This window comes from Strongylocentrotus purpuratus, unplaced genomic scaffold, assembly GCF_000002235.5.
Source record: "Strongylocentrotus purpuratus isolate Spur 01 unplaced genomic scaffold, Spur_5.0 spur5_scaffold_18, whole genome shotgun sequence".
Taxonomy (NCBI): domain Eukaryota; kingdom Metazoa; phylum Echinodermata; class Echinoidea; order Camarodonta; family Strongylocentrotidae; genus Strongylocentrotus; species Strongylocentrotus purpuratus.
In genome coordinates this window covers 17,931,277-17,948,912 of record NW_022145603.1, presented here as the reverse complement: position 1 = coordinate 17,948,912, position 17,636 = coordinate 17,931,277, and the positions used below count along the sequence as shown (strand labels likewise).

General features: G+C 35.2%; 1 protein-coding gene across 1 annotated transcript; it reads right to left on the bottom strand.

Annotated features, from left to right (window-relative positions):
- Positions 1–952: 952 nt before the first annotated feature.
- On the bottom strand, positions 953–15,860 carry LOC105439900 (ly-6/neurotoxin-like protein 1). The gene is made up of 4 exons (XM_011669445.2): positions 15,684–15,860; positions 3,695–3,763; positions 2,566–2,690; positions 953–1,600 (listed from the first exon to the last, which is right to left on the bottom strand). The coding sequence occupies exons 1-4, from the start codon at positions 15,805–15,807 to the stop codon at positions 1,418–1,420; spliced, it is 501 nt and encodes a 166-aa protein (XP_011667747.1). The 5' UTR covers positions 15,808–15,860; the 3' UTR covers positions 953–1,417.
- Positions 15,861–17,636: the final 1,776 nt, after the last annotated feature.

The window sequence follows — 17,636 nt, the reverse complement described above, 5'->3', positions numbered from 1 at the left end:
TTGCGTTAATTGTTCTGCTTTCATGAAAATAAAATTATTACAAGGGTTGGATTACCCGTCAATGGCTACCAGATATGTTGTTTTGCATTCTGAATCCGCAATTCCACCGAGAATCAAGAGTCAACAAATTGGTTCAACTTCCTTCATTCAACGTATCAACCACTTTATAGTGGTTAAATGACACAATACAATGGACGAGGAAGTAAAACAAGGTAGAAGTAATCGGTATCTTTAATTAAAAGAAATGTGCAAAAAGGTGAAAAGTTTATTGACCATAGGAACTCACACTCAACGTTTAACTATTACAACACAACGAGTAATAAATGATGTACTTATCATTAATATTGGACTTGAAATCAATATAATTGGAGTAATCGTTTTACATGCATTGAAACGGTCGTTTAACGATACATGTTTATTTTACAAAGATTGATTTTTTTCTTAGCAATACACATCAGGTTATCATACTAAACGTCCGTTGAGAGCTGGAACGTAATTTGTTTACATCCATTTTAGATTATTAAGATTACACACAAATATCGTGGAATTAGAATTATATATCTACTTCGTATTACTGTAGGCCTATATTTATGAAGAAAAAAATGAGTCCAGATTTAACACAATTTAAAAACAAAACAAAATTTCTATCATTAGTTTTAACACTTTGGGGGTTTTAATCAATGAAACGATACGGATTGATATATTTCTCGATGTGATCAGAAAATAACGGCTTATAAACCAAGGTTTATGATAATCCATATTTTGTTTATGCTTTCCTTACTTAAGTTTCAGGTAAAAGGTACTTTTGACACATTTTGTTCAGAAATCAAGATTTCAAGTTGTCTATAGTTCATTCTCTAAGAGAAAGAATATTTCATTTTTCACTAACACTTATTCTGCATATTAAGAGTATATCTAATCTACTGCTACACATTTTCTCTTTCATTCTTAATGACCTTCTTCTAGTTGAACTTCCATGCTCAGCCTAAACACAAAACAAAGCGAAATAAAAGTAAATGGAATAAAACCAACATGAGAGATAGAGATTATGCATTACAAAATTAATAAAAACACACGACATTAAAAGTTTCACGATCGCAAAGACTTTCAAGAAATTATCAAAATGGCAAATTCAAACGCCTTCTGTGTATGCCAAAGGAATCATATTCCGATTATTTAGTTCCAGTACAACGCCATCGTTGCATAGTATAATACCACATTTGAAGAGTTGATGGAAAAGGCTATTAACATTGCCTTTAGATGTTTTCTGAAAAGTCTTTGCGAATGCCTTAAACACACTTTTGTAAGAAAGACCGAGGATTTATATCTTTTCACCACAATTCTGAGTATACAATGCATACATATAGCTGTGCATATTTCTCATATGACTCCGGTCACGTGATGCATGTTCTGCAGCCTAATGTCTGGAGAGGATGAAGGCAGCCAGCATGGCCACGCCCATAGCAACGAAGCTGGTTGTCACGGTGGTACCTCCATTGCAGAGGTTGGAGTTGCAGCAGTAGGTACAGGTACCGTCTACGCAGCCCTCAGTACAGGCAATAGCACACGAACGTATTACTGTTGATCCACTAACTCCTTTCTAAATGATAAAAATAATAACAACAACAAAAAATAGTAGTGATGGTAGTAGTAGTAGTAGTAGTAGTAGTAGAGTAGTGGTAATAGTAGTCATGGTCTTAGTAATAATACGAAAAAATGATGCTAATAATACTACTACCATTACTACTACCACTACTACTACTACTACTATTAACAATATTAATGATACTGATAATGATAGCAATGATAATAATACTTGTAATAGTAATATTAACAAATAAATTAATCACATTGATAATAATCATAACACTTATAATAATAACACTACTTGTAACATTAATTATATATTGTTTAAAGGAAAATAATGATTATAATATAATAATAAAATTAAATATTATAATACAATGAAAATGCTGAATTTGGGTATATTATTGCATCGTTTCTCAAAAAAAAAAATGGTACTTTTATGTAAATATGTTGCGTCACCTTTCTCACTAGTAAAGCTTGTGCATTTAATTTCAAAAGGATTTCGCAACTTACAAGTCATATCTTATAATTATGATTAAAATAATTATAATAATAATAATAATAATAATAATAATAATAATAATGATAATGATAATATTACAATAATTATCATTATTATAATAATGTATGAAAAAATAATAATAATAACAATGATAATATTACAAATATTAACGATAACAATAAATTTGATGATGAAATTGATATTGATAATGATAATTATGATAATAAAAAAAATTGGTGCCATGATAGTTTAATCAAAATATCAAAGTCATATTTCGAATATTCATTTGAAGATCATTCCTTTTTAGGCGCCATCTTCTTCTATGATATTCCTCCACAGTACCATCGCAAAAATGAGAACGCTCGCAAGTTATGTTTCACCTTTACTTAAATACAATTGTTTTACCAAACAAATGATGTAAGTCATTCTTGTAGATAATTTTCTTAGTTACACCGTATCAAAAGTAGATGTCTTACCACACAATACGCGTATGTAATCAAACTACTACCAGGACAAGTGTTCGATACACCTGATGCAGACGAATCGAAAGGATCAGTACAACCCGAAACTCCACAGTTGTAGCACTCAATGGCCCAGGTACCTGTGTTATTAAAGATAATGAACATTATCATACATTTCAAAACGGGTTCTAGAAAATAGGGAATCAAAATGGTCAAATGATGATGCACGGCTAAGGGATGCGTAGATGGGTATCTCTGAGGCGGTCAAAAATAAGTACCAAGTCATTTGATTTTTTTCTTCCCTTTTTAACCCTTTCGGTGAACTTTATTTCACATATCTACAATGCTCACAATGACATAAATACATATAATATTAAATCATAATGTAAGCATATCAATCAAAGCTTTTACCTGTTTTTCATTTATCTTTACTTTCGTTTTCGAAGTTAAATGTGACATGAATTAATACTTCAAAACAGTTTTAAAAGTTCCAGTAATGGCGAATTATATTGTTTTTATAATTTCCGCTAACATTTATCCGCTTACAGCCGGTATATATAAAATTGTAACCGAAATGTGAGTTAAGTATAAAAACATTTGTTTCTGAAGCTAACGGATTAGCTGAGTAGGGGAATGGATTATAGTAAATGGGGGAAGAGACGAAGGGAATGAGTGAACGGATTAACTAAATAAGGGATGGGCATAAGTAATAAGGGGAGAATTCAAAGGTGAATTATGGAATCAAATAAGGGAATTAGCAAAGGGATCAGAAATGGATTAAGTTAATAAGTGCAGTGATTGGGAAAAGAGATTAAGCGAAGTAAGGAAGGGATTAAATGAATTTGCAAAGGTACTAATTAAATAATGACAAAGCGATTAACTAAATAAGGAAATGGATTGCGTTAATAAGGGCAGTTATTGAAGGAAAGGATCAAGTGAATGAGGGACGAAAATTAAATGTCAATACTGAGCGGGTTAAGTTAATAAGGGCAGTGATTAGGTGATAAAGGGGGTGAATAAGAAACGGATTAAGTGAACGGGTAGTTACTTTAGTTGAAAAGGGAGGTGATTGATTTAATAAGGGGATTGAGTTAATAAGGGCAAAGATCAAGGGAAGAGATCAATAGAAGTAAATAGTCCTTACCTGCGACCATTGAGATCAAAACAGTAACCAAGAATAACTTCATGACTAACTCGTCTGCCAGAACGTATTCTAAATGATAACACAAAAAGAAATGAAATGTATTCGATGATAATTAATAAACGATGATAACAAATGCATGTTATTTAGACCTACACAGGAAAGCTTATTCTAATGATATGTCCATTTATATAGAGCAGGGATACAATTGGGTATCGAAATCAAACTTTAAATTGATTTTTTTTTTTTTTTTTTAAATATATTTGTAATAGTATTTCCAATTCAATTTTGATTAAATTCAATGAATATTTTTATCCTTCACAAATAGAAAATGAACATACCATGATGCTAGATGTAGAAAGGAGGCGAAATTCTCTAAAATCACAAAGCTTGAAAAGGAAGATCTATATATTTAGGATTATCCAAATTGAATTATTTGTTATAAACATATAGCTAGATACATAATATTTACAATTACATCAAATGTAAGAATTGAGTCTGGTGTCACCGAATCCACCGGCCCATCTCAATTTAACCTACACAACCGTAATTGTCTCGTTCCCTTTCGTATTATATTCATAAATATATGTGTGTGTCTGTCCTATTCATCATTTGATCTAATGTTGGTCAAATGACGTTAAACCATATGGTAATTAAACCAAATGGCAATAGAAAGCAAAGGCTTTAAGGAGTGCTGTGGTATACTAGTGAATGCCCGTAACTTTCATACAAAAGGTTCCGGGTTCGATCCTATTCGTGAACATAATTGTCCCTCTCGACCACAGAATTCTGGATGCAGCACTGAAAGTGTAAGTTGCATACATTTGTAACACGTACGAATTTGGCAAATCTCCTGGTTCGCCTTTGTGTCGTAGACGTAGATCAAGTCCCTTTTGTTTGTTCCATTAATGTATCGAATGGGAATAAATCAAACATGTCTCCGCTTTTCAACTCCATCCCCACCCTTCACCGCTCTTTTGTTCCCTTTCGGTCCATGCATCCCCCTGGGACGTTTTTATTCAAATTCAATTCCGAAAAAAAACGCTATCATCTTTCCTTGTTTGCTTCTTTTTTTAAAGGTACTATGACCCATTTGCAGGCCAAAAAAATGAAAAGTTAAATTCAAACGGCATTTGAAAGATGATACTAATTTGGAACTGCCCTCAAAACAAAAGGGCTCGGAAAAGTCTTTTTTGTGAGAAAATAACGACCGTTACGTTAGTTGTCAAATCGAATTTAGGGATTACAGTCGTTTTATTAAATAGTCTGATTTCAGCCCCGTTTACCGAATGTTCATACGATTTGTGCTGCGCGAAGATTCAATCAGTTTAATTTTGGTCAATACAAGAATTGGATTATTGATGTAGACAAATGCCCATGTACCATTTACAACTCATTTTATGTATATTATTACCGAAGAAAAAAAAGAGGTCAGTCAGTCATTCAATAGTGTCCAGAAAGTAGTCGGGTTTCCGTGCATAATTTGAATACTAGGACACTAATAACGTTAATATTTCACAGAAAGGACGTACGTGACATGTTCATGATTACTGCAAAGTTCTACATAATTTGATGTTGGCTGCAAAAGGGACACTACCTTTAAAGAGAGAGAAAAACAAGCTTTGTTTTTTTATTCTTTAAAAGAGACAATACATTATAAAAGAGGGGGTATTGTTCATAACGGGCCGAAACTCCCGACTACTGGTGGAAGAACAACTGATGACCTCCCAGTTTGGACATGAGACGACTACCAACATAGTGTCCCCTTTTCAATCAACTTATAATAATGTATTCATACTTTATAGAAAATAGACCGTGAGAAACCCCACGCATCATGTCTTCACTGCTACAAGGGGCTTCTCTTTATCTTCTGCTTTTTGTGGATCTATTTATCTGCATTTATGTATTTCATAAGAGGGTGGCCGATATTCTTACAATGTTTTTAACCCTCTTGTGAGGAATTGCTTGAAAATAATGCAATATACATATTACACAGTTTACATGAATAAACAAATTAAAAACATATTACGATTATACATATTCTTAAATCATTTCATGCTCTTCAATATTATTTTCTTCAGAATTGTGTTACTCTTGCCAACTTTTGTTTACTCTTTACGATGTATTTTAAATTATCTAATTATGAGGTCTCTTACAACTGAATTAATTTGTTTGAATTCATAAGTACTTAAAGATGTGGTAGACAGGGATACTTCAATAAATAAAAAGGCACGACATTTTATTTTAATGTCAGTTATGTTAATGGTTTCAAAAACTATAAAATATGCATATGTTTAGACTCAAACACACATGATAACAATTTAAATAGTTGAAATAAAAAAATCCCGGAGAGTTCAAATTACTATTACCGGTTTCATTGAATTACGTCTGATAGTGAATAAAAACTTAAATAACAATTTGTACTATAGTAAAAGTGAACTGAACTTCGTAGGATATTTATTTCAACTATTAGTGAAATGTGTACGATTTCACACACACACACACACACACACATAAATACTCACAAGCATATAACAAAGTTCTGTTTGTTTAAAGTAATGCTTGCATTTCCATGATTTTATTAAACGAATTCGTTTTCACTGGCTGCCCGCCGTAGCAACAGAGTTGACGAAAGACTTTATGCATGGCTAATTCATCCTCATTTAGCAACAACATAACCTTGAGATTTAAACTATCATATCATTAATATATATAGTACTTACAGTATTGGAGTACACAAGATATCCTTTAGTTTAATAAAATCTCCCCCACTCTTCCCCTACCCCCTCCCCCACCCCCCCCCCCCCCTCCCTCTCCCCTCCATGCCCTCCATGATCTATGTATCACATTCGCTACGAAAAGTTCACCCCCTCCCTCTTCGCTTCCCCTCTTCCCTCCTCTCTCTCTCTCTCTCTCTCCGTATCTCTCTCTTTCTCTCTCCTTCTCTCTCTCTCTTCCCTCCCTCTGTTTCTCTCTCTGTCTTTTTTCTTCCACTCTCTCGTTATGGTCTTCCATTATCCATGGGTCACTTGATTTTTAAAACACAGTCAAACCTGAATATAAAAACCGCTAACTTGACACACGGATAGTGACCATTATTGGCAGGTGGACTTTATGTACAGCTATTTGTTTAAATGTGAAGCGACGTTTAGTGGTAACATAAATCTATATCCAGCAAGTCTTGTTATACAGGTCGTTACCCGAAACTGGTTTGACTGTATTAAAGAAAATGTTAGGAAGAAACTATTTACCATAATGCGAATTCTCATTCCAGTCGCTCCACACAGTTAAAATTTTTGTGAACAAGTTGTTTAAAAGTTTAAACAACTCTTGATTAACGGGTGACCTGATCTAAGAGTTGTTTAAAATGTTAAGCAACTCGAATTGTTTAAAGTTTAAACACTTAGTTGATCAACATTTTGAACAACTTGTTTAAAATCACAATTTAAACAACCGGTGTTGTTTAAAGACGGTTGTTTAAAACGGAGCTGTTGTTCAGTGGAGGTTGTTTACACCAACTGGGTTGTTTAAAGAAAGTTGTTTAAAAAGGAGCTGTTGTTCAGTGGGGGTTGTTTACACCAACTGGGTTGTTTAAAGAAAGTTGTTTAAAAAGGAGCTGTTGTTCAGTGGGGGTTGTTTACACCAACTGGGTTGTTTAAAGAAAGTTGTTTAAAAAGGAGCTGTTGTTCAGTGGGGGTTGTTTACACCAACTGGGTTGTTTAAAGAAAGTTGTTTAAAATGGAGCTGTTGTTCAGTGGGGGTTGTTTAAACCAACTGGGTTGTTTAAAGAAAGTTGTTTAAAAAGGAGCTGTTGTTCAGTGGGGGTTGTTTACAACAAAAGGGTTGTATAAAGGGGTATAATTTGGGTTTGATACTCTGAATAAGTGCACCACTACTTCTGGGTCTCTATATAGGTATATGAAGACTAGGGTAATTCTGCAATTCATGAATTAGCGCCAAAACAGTGCCCATTTTGCATGAGCGCGCATGCACGCACGTATAAACTGCATATATAGGGATGCATGCAATCTCTATGGCAAGGAATTTAGCACACGTTATAACCGAGTGCGCGATCAGTGCCGCACTGCACGACGCGACGATTTTAAGTCTACCTATATTCTGACATTTGCGTACAGATACCGAAAATTTTAACTGAGAACTTACGCTATAAGTTAAAAACTTCAAATTGGTTAATAGAAAAGTGATTTCAATTAAGCCATTGAATCCCCAGTCACTTAGAAGCGCGTCGGTAGCTTGGTCGGCCATGATGTGTGTTGTGTTGTGGGTTGGAAAGTAATAACTATTAAGCTAAATAAATGTAAGTATAGAGACAAACAAAATGGAGCCTGCAGAAACACGTGTGGTTGCTTTGGTAGTTTAATCCAGACTCAATGTCCATGTGCTTTTACATATGTATCAATCTGTGTAGTCAACAGAAGACCCTTGCATACACTCGCATTGTGTGTATGCATCTAATATGAATAACAATGAGCTGTGCCTTAACAGATGCACTGCATTTCTAAGTGGCATGTCAATTTCAATTGCATGTTAGTTTCAAGGAACCTGTTTCTAAACATAACAATGTGAAATAAAGCCTTTAGCCAACACGCACTTTACTGGCACGAGACACATGACGTCATATGTAAACAACACTGTCTAAAAGCTCTCGTATAGTAAATATAGCAGTCATTAAATTTTAAACAACGAATGTTTAACAAAATTACTTCTGTTTCGAGCAACATTGTTTACAATTTGATCAACTGTTGTTTAAGATAGTGTACAACTGTAAGTGAACATCACTTTTTTAAACAGCGTTTTTACTGTGCACCACCTCCCCACTCTTCCTGAATCCCCGCCCCCGACATGGAAAGCAAGCGACATCGTCGATTGATACAATGGGAAACACTTTTTGTTATTAGATGCTGCTTGTAAGTATGGGCTTGCATGGTGATGGTGACTATCCGTCGTCAAGAGTGACGACGGATAGTCAACCTGTTCGAAACGTCGAGCCACTCCCGCCACTCATCCTCTCCAAGCGCTTTAGTTCTCCTTAGAACTATAAGCTTAGAAAGAAAGATAACCAACAGTCCTTTTCAAGACTACACCAACAGTCCTTTTCAGGACTACAAACCCTCAAGAAAGATTACCGAGAGTCCTTTTGAGGACTCCTCAATCCTCCCTCTCTCACATGGTGCACCGCAAGCCTACTATATATATACTTTTTGTTATGTCTTGGGTTGACGGAATATCCAACCCTTATGGCAAACTTCATTTTGAAAATCTCATAAAAATCAGAAAACCAAACAAAGAAAATGTCGGAGAATTCGGACAGAAAATAATATAATCAACACGAGCGCCATTAGTTTTCTAAAAATTAAATCAAGGGGGATTTCAATAACCTAATTGTATGTTCCATGAAATCATGTCTGGAATAAGTATTGCGTGATTGCCATCTTCGCACGTTTCAATAGATGACGCACAAGGCTATTGAAATTCACTTCTGGTTGATTCATTGAAAATATTTGCTTTGTGTTCATATATTTTGTTTACTGCCCGATCTTTTACTTTCACCGGGAATCGAGAGGAAACAAATTGGTTAAACTTACTTACTTAATCGTAACAACTACTTAATGGTAAAATGACACCAATATAATGGACGAGGAGAATCTAATCTTTACGCATATGTGTCATTTATTAATTTTGATTGTGATTAAGTGATGATAAAAACATCGATAATTCTCGGTTTCATTTTTTCTTGGTATGTTTAATTAAAAGAAATCTACAAACAAATTGAAAAATTGTATTGACTATAGAAACTCGCACTCAACCTTCACTATTACAACACAACGAGTAATTAATGATGTACTTATCGTTACTAATAGACTTGACATCAATATAATTGAAAGAATCGTTATACATGCATAAAAACAGTCGTTTACCGACAAATGTTTATTTGACGAAGATTGATTTTTAAAAGTAATGTATAAAAAAGGTGAAAATGTTATTGACTATAGAAACTCGCACTCAATCTTCACTATTACAACATAACGAGCAATTAATGATGTACTTATCGTTAATGTTGGACTTGAAATCAATATAATTGAAAGAGGAGGATCTAATCTTTACACAAATGTGTCATTTATTAATTTTAATTGTGATTAAGTGATGATGAAAACATCGATAATTCTCGGTTTCATTTTTTTCTTGGACGCACTGTATAAGCCATCAAATATCTTGTCCCATTTTACAATTACACTAGTATTATTTTGCAAACGGGAAATGTTGCTGTTTCAAAAAGTAAGTTGCAGGCACAGTAATATGTACACTGTAAAAAAGAATTTGTTCATTGGTAATTCTTACGTATTTTTTCCATGTAGAATTTACTTGAAAACATTAGTTTTGCCACTTACGCACTAAATTTAAGTCTTGCTAACTCAAACTTTCAATTTAGTAGAACATACGTGGATTATTTAAGTAAATCAAATACAAAGAACTTTCAGTAATTTCAGCTTGCATTAATTTAGTAATTTTAACTCAAAATCAGAAATTATGCGTATTACTCAAACAATTTCTGTTGATTATTCTTATCTTTTTAAAGTAAGGACCGATGCAGTGCGTAATAGAAATATTTACATAATTTATGAATATTCATTAAGACCAAATTAAACTCTTTTTTGAATAAAACAATTCTTTTTTGTGGTGGATTGAAAATTTAAGGACTTTAAAACATTTACTAATTCATTTAACATGGCTGAGCAAAGACAAGACAATTTTTATTTGTTACCCAGTTCAAAACAAATAAAAACTTGATATTTCAGGAAATTGTCAACCAATTTTCCTTTTAAGATGCTACGATCAAGTATATATAAAATTTGGAGCCTTTCAATATGTGTCGAATTGAAGCGTATGTAATAGTTAGTGATTAATCTTAAATTGAAGTAGTGAACGATTAGTGGATGTTACTTGTTAGATTAGATTGGTACCAAATCGTGCTATATGTAATCCTATCATAGCTTTTTTTTAATTTTCTAAAATGATTACAGTACTTAAATTATTTACGTTAATGTAACTCGATTTAACTGAGTAAAAATTTATTCAGCAAAATAAGTAAATTCTACTTAAGATGCCGTAGGTAATATTTACTTGATAAAAATAAGGCAATTCTTTTCCTCAATTTTATTGAGTTATTTCGACTATTATTTGTTTACAGTGTAGTTGATTTTAATCTATGAGAGAAACATATCATTTTTGATCAAAATCCGATTACACGTAAGAAAACCCTGATTTTATTTTTAATGGAAGTTGAATCAATCAAACTCAGCCGCAGCGAAGAAGGAGAAACTGCAGAAGGCAGCCGCCGCAAAGAAAGTCAAGGCAGCCCCCAAGAAAGCGAAGAAGCAAGTGAATTTAACTCTGATATTCGTTCTGTAAAAAATTGTTGTTATTGAACCCCCAGACAACAACCCTCTACGACAACCATCCTTTAGGACAATTACCACCAGGACAACTATCCTAGGGGGTAGTTGTCCGGGGGTAGTTGTCCTAGGGGTAGTTTTCTGGGAGTTAGTTTTCCTAGGGGTAGTTGTCTGGGGGTAGTTGTCCGGGGCAATTGTCCCGGGGGTAGTCGTCCTAGAAGGTGGTTGCCCTAGGGGGTAGTTGTCCTAAGGGGTTGTTGTCCTAGCTGGTAGTTGACTGGGTGTTTATCCGGGGATGGATGTCCATGGGGTAGGTGTCCGGATACGCTCTTTTGCAGTATCATTTTGAAGCCTATAACTATAAAAAAAATATTAAAAAAACTACACAGGGCAATGCACTTTCACTGAAGATAGAAGTCCTATCTACACAGGGCAACGCACTTTAATTGTATACGCTGCGTATTACTCTCCTCTTTAAGCGCTTTTAGTGTTAGTACGCGAACTTTGGCCACGCGAGAACTATTATGGTCACGTCACACCTACATGCACTGTACGTATCGTACACCGTTTGCTAGCTGTTAATTGATGACTTGTTGCTCTAAAATGACGGAAGAAGTGTTTCGAAATGTTTCCGATGTGGAATATAAAGCACATAATCACCTTACAAGTTCACATACCAAGCCATTTGAAACGCTTGTCAATTGTATACACGCGTTCGGTGGGAAATCGGCGACTTCGTACTTCCCACGATTTCGTGAAACAATAATCTTGTTTTTTCCAAGTCACATGGTCGACTAGGTAATTCTCTTGGTTCGCCTTTCATAGCTGTTGTTGTGTAGGTGTTGAAATAGGTATGGTAATTTAGAAATAGCAATTACAACAGTTGGAATTTAAAAAATCCCAGAAAGTTCAATTCATTATTACCGGTTTCATTTCATTTCGTGAGATAGTGAATTCAAAATTATATAATCATATTTCGTGAAACAATGATCTTGTTTTTTCCAAGTCACATGGTCGTCTAGGCAATTCTCCTGGTTTGCCTTTCATATCTGCTTCCTCATTTTCACTGTCCTTTTGTTCCTGTTAGGTCCATGTTTTCCCTACTGGAACGGTTTCGGTCAAAATTCAATTCCGACCCAAAAATATTTTTATCTTTCCTTCTTATTTCTTTCCTTCTTTTTTAAGAGAAAGAAAAACAAGCTGTGCTGAGGTGTTCTCACGATTTTATATACACTCCTTCGTTATTTTTTTATTTTGTTAAATAGACACTTCATTATAAAAGACGGGTATCGTTCATAACGGGCCGAAACTCCCAACGACTGGTGGAATAACAACTAATGACCTCGTAGGTTGAGCATAAAACGACTACCACTATAGTTCCCTGTTTTCATTAACAGAATTCATACCCATCCTGGCTACACTGCCGGATCTACTTTCTCTTTAGTTTTGTGTGTATCTGTTTATCTGCATTTATATATGTCTTAAGAGTCTAAAGAGGGTAATATTCTCGGTTTCACCCCTCTCACCTATGATGAAAGGCTAGAGAGTGTAAATCTGCCCTCCCTTCAAGCAAGAAGAATTGGGCTCGATACTAAGTTTGCCCACTCGCTACTGACGTCCCGACACAGAGACTTACTTCCACCATCTAAAGATTCCTTGGCCAATTTTCGCCCCCTCCGTTATAATCATGGTTTGGTCATTCCTAGGTGCAGGACTAGCTGATATCAAAATTCTGCTGTTCCCTCTCTTGTTCGTACAATTAATAAGCCTTGATTCTCTCTCTCTCCCCCTCCCCCCCCCCCCCCCCCCCCCCTCTCTCTCTCTCTCTCTCTCTCTTTCTCTCCCTATCTCTATTACCGTTCTCTCTCTCCATCTCTTTCTCTCTCTTTCCTTATTCCTCAGAATCTTTTTATTTGACACATTCACATTTTGGTATACGTTATATTTTAATAATGGCATTGTATAACTGCTTTTTAAAGTCGATTCTAATTTGTAATATATATATTTCTGTGTGGTAATCCTTTCAACTCAAACGTAATTATGTTACTTCAGGTTTTAAGGTTTTTATCGTTGCATATTTTTATTATATATTCTCCCCCTATTTTCTTCGATTGATTGGTTACTCAACATTATTATTGTCTGTTTATCTGCTACCATTACCATAATTCAGTTTAGTCATTTGACGATCTTGACCACTACTTTCTCTTAGTTTATTTTGGTATTGTATTGATGGAGCTGTTTTACCTGTTCGTGTGGCTCACTATTGTATGTTTACTGTATTTATAACTGTATTGTATAATTTGTAAACATGATCAGATTTGGTTCTTGGACCTTTGAATCATGTATATGTATATGTCTTTTTAAACCGAAATAAATAAATAAAAATAAATAAAATATTCCTACAATGTATTTTAACCCCCTTACTAGGGATTAAGTGCATGCAAATAATACAATACTGATATTACACAAATCAAATAAATGAACAAATTAACGAAATATTTATGATTATAATTATATTTTTCCACATTACTTTATTAACGCAGAAAAGCTTCCTTAATCCTGGAAAATTGGAATTAGACCAGTAAAGAATTCGTCATTATTATTTGATCAATTTGTGAATAATCTATTCATACTTACTAATTAATAATGTTTGTTTATAATATCCATACTTTTCTCATGGAACGTATTACATTAAAACAGTTTACCTTTGACATTAATAGTGGTGTTATACCATATGATTTCATTCTGGACATCATATGAATGCAGAAAATAAAGAAAACGTAGTTCGGCCCAAGTGGGAAAAAAAATACGAGAGAACAGTGGAAATTAACAGAAAGACGTGTTCTCAAGTTAATTGTTAAGTAAGTGATATACTTTTATGGTGTAAAACACAAAAATATCCTGACAAAATTATGGCTCATCACATTTAGGGCGTGGTGTTCAGAGCGCGCCATATCAAGTGGTCTTTCCACTTGAAGAAAAAAACAGTTATGAAAATGGCACATTCTTTGTGTACCAAAATAGCCTATATTTCAAGGAAATTTACAACAAGTTAGGTAATTGACACCCATTTCATAATTTTTTCTGAACGTTTGTGCATACCCCAAAATGCTTCTTTTTTTATTCAGTGGTTATACTTAATGATTAATTTATTAGTAATGAAGGGCTGATCGAACGAACAAATGAATCAATTAATAAATTTGTGTAATGAATGAATAAATTAATGGGGGGGGGGGGAAGAGCACATTTTTTTTTTTTTTTTGTGTGTGTCTCAAAATTTGGAAATTTGGCCGATCGATATTTCGTTTCGTTGGGGGGGAGGGGTAAGGTCTGCTTTTGGGGTAACCTATTACCAATTTTTTTTTTAACCAAAGGGGGGGGGGGGGTTTCCTCAAAATCACACACATGAAATATTTAAAGGGCGGTTAGGGTTGAATCCCCCCCCCCCTTTTTTTTTATGTGCGTACGCACCTGATCCTCACACAAAGATGGAGCTCTGACACTTGTATTCCGAAAAGGTAGACTTACCTAAAAATACCTCCAAAGGAATCCGTGTACAAGTATTATGCAACGGTTTATGGATGCTATCATGTTCACAAATTTTCAGGAGCACCTTTTTTCCCTAATCAAGTGAAGAGCACGCTTATTGCATGGAGTGAATAATAACAATTAAGTATATGAGAGATGCAGACGCGTTGCCATAGACGGGTGGATGCGCCATATAGATCGGATTATTTGTTTTCCATTTTAATAGGCACTCATCGTTACGGGGTAGGGCATGACAATATTATAATAGATACATTAGTACGCATATGTAGTAGACAGGGATGCTTTAATACATAAATAGGCATGAAATGGTATGTTTATCTCAGTAATGTAAATGGTTTCAAAAACTATATACTATATATAATATATATATATATATATATATATATATATATATAATGTTTATACACACGTACACTTATATACACACATACATATATATATATATATATATATATATATATATCATTTGGACAATTCTCCGTCACGGTAATATAGAAATAAAATTTAAAACAGTTGAAATAAAAAAATATCCCAGAGAGTTCAATTCACTATTACCGGTTTCATTTTATTTCGTCAGATATTGCATTTAAGATTCGTTAATGATTCGTACTATAGTAATAGTCAACTCAACTCAATAGGATATTTATTTCAACGGTTTTAATGATACATACATATATATATATTTCATACATATACACACGCACAAAAACACACACAGGAACTGGCACATGCACACTCGTTCAAAAAAAAAACAATCGCAAATATATATTCTAAATGAGCCCAAGAAAATGAAAACTGACTCGTGCATTCTCTTTCGAAATGTTCAAATATTACATTTGCCTACCAATCCGAACTAGATTTCCCTGAGCAAGATTATGGCATTGAAATTGCTCTAAGCTGATTGTTTAAATGTAATTGGGTCTATTTTTCAAAATATACACTGTTTATGTTGAGCTAGATGTTTAACAAACAAAGAACAATTGTAATGTATCGAACTGAGCTTAGTATTAATTTAGATCAGGACTTACCAATGGAAATATAATGAATCGAGTTGAATGTGCGGAGACCCGACTTGGATTGAAATTCCTGCCAAAAAGACCTGTTTATCACTGGGGCATCAATCTCACTAATGAAGTGAAAATGAAGATGCATATCATAAATACACGCACACAAAAGTACGCACGGACACAAAAACGCGCACACATAATCTTTAATCAAATGTGTGCGGATAAACCAAAAACTTTTAAATATATATTGTAGGCTAAAAGCTGCACGCGCGGAAATCCTTATGCGAATGAGATTAGGCTCCGCCTCTTTTGGATCATTTGCAAATAAACACCCTAGGCGGCATTCTGATTGGATGTGAGCAGGCGCGGATCCAGGTCAGATGAGCACCCAGGGGCCAGCCTTAGGGCTCAAGGTGGGGTCCAGGGGCGGGGCCCCGAGAGCTCAGGAATTTTAGGCATTTCATTACAGTCAGATGAACATATTTTGATACCTTATTTGTGACACTGGCAGGACACTAATTGCGTGGTCATGTAGGCATATAAATAAGCAAATTTCTTGCTTGACTGGTAATTTAGGAATTTTTCATTTTTCAACAAACGCATGAAAAGTATAATGTACTAAAAGGTGAGGAAAAAATCTCGGAAAATTATGTAATTTCAGCAGCATTTGTAAATCACCGGTATCGAATTAAAATTAGACCACGTTCGAATTTCATTTGGGGGAACTATCCCTGAGCCCCCCCCCCCCCCTCCCACAATCAGTAAGCCAGTGCCCCCCCCCCCCCCTACACCCTATTGGCGGGAATAATCGCAACTGATCTCCCCTACTTTTCTTCTTTCTCTTTAGTTTTATCTTTCCCTTTTTCTCCTCTTTACCGTTCCCTTACCTTACTTCTCTCTCTTTTAGGTTTGCTGGGGGGCAAGGGCTTTTCGCCCGCCTCGATCCACAACTTGTTGGCTGGAAAATTGCAACTGATATCCCCCCATCTTTCCTTTTTTTTCTTCTCTTAGTTTGTTGATGGGGGAGGCAACAGCCTGGGAGGCAAGGCCCTTTCTGGGCCCCTCCTCCGATCTCCTTACCCCCTTTCTTTTCTTCTTCCTCTTCTTGCTTTCCCTTTCTCTCCTCTTTTCCCTACCCTTCTTTTCCTTCTCTCCCTCTCTCTCTCTCTCTCTCTCTCTTTTGTTGCGGGGGGGGGGGCAAGGTCCTCTCGCACCCCCCCCCCCCCCTGGATCTGCGCCTTGGTGATGATCATGGATGATGATGGTGTTGAAGAAGTTGGATTAGCATGTGTCCATAGATTAGCATGTGTCCATATTATATGGACACATGCTTATCCAATTTCTTCAACACCATCAAAGCCTATCGGGTACATTAAATACGTCGCCATCATAAAAATCATAACCCCAACCCTAACCCTAAAACATGTCTGTAGGGGGGTGTAAGAGCACATTTAAAACAAAATTGTCCCAAAACTTTGAAAATTTGTTCGACCAATATTTCGTTCAGTTGGGGGGGGGGGGGGTAGGGTCACCTCTTTTTTGGTCACCCTTTAGCACCAAAACTAGTGTATAAAATGCTGACAATATCATTAACAGACCGTTATAAAAACTGAAAGTAAACCGATACCGACACGAATGGACCAGAATTTGGGTATTATGGGTCGATCGGTATGACTAATTTCTTACCCGAGCATGCCTGACGTGCAGAGGATACTACCCAACACAACCTTTGCTTCGTACCGACAGAGACGAAAACCCTTGACGCGGTGCTGCAATGTGCGCCTTATCTAGAAAAGACTCACCAAATAAGATCATCGTTTGACTATTAACATGACATTAAAGAGCATTGCATTAGATATTTTCTTAGCTCTTAAAATTGCATATTATCCCCGAGATTGTCCTTTGCAGGGCACCATCTTCAACTTCAATAAGCCAGTTCACGGTTGCAGTCTGAGCATGAGCAGATAAAGGTCA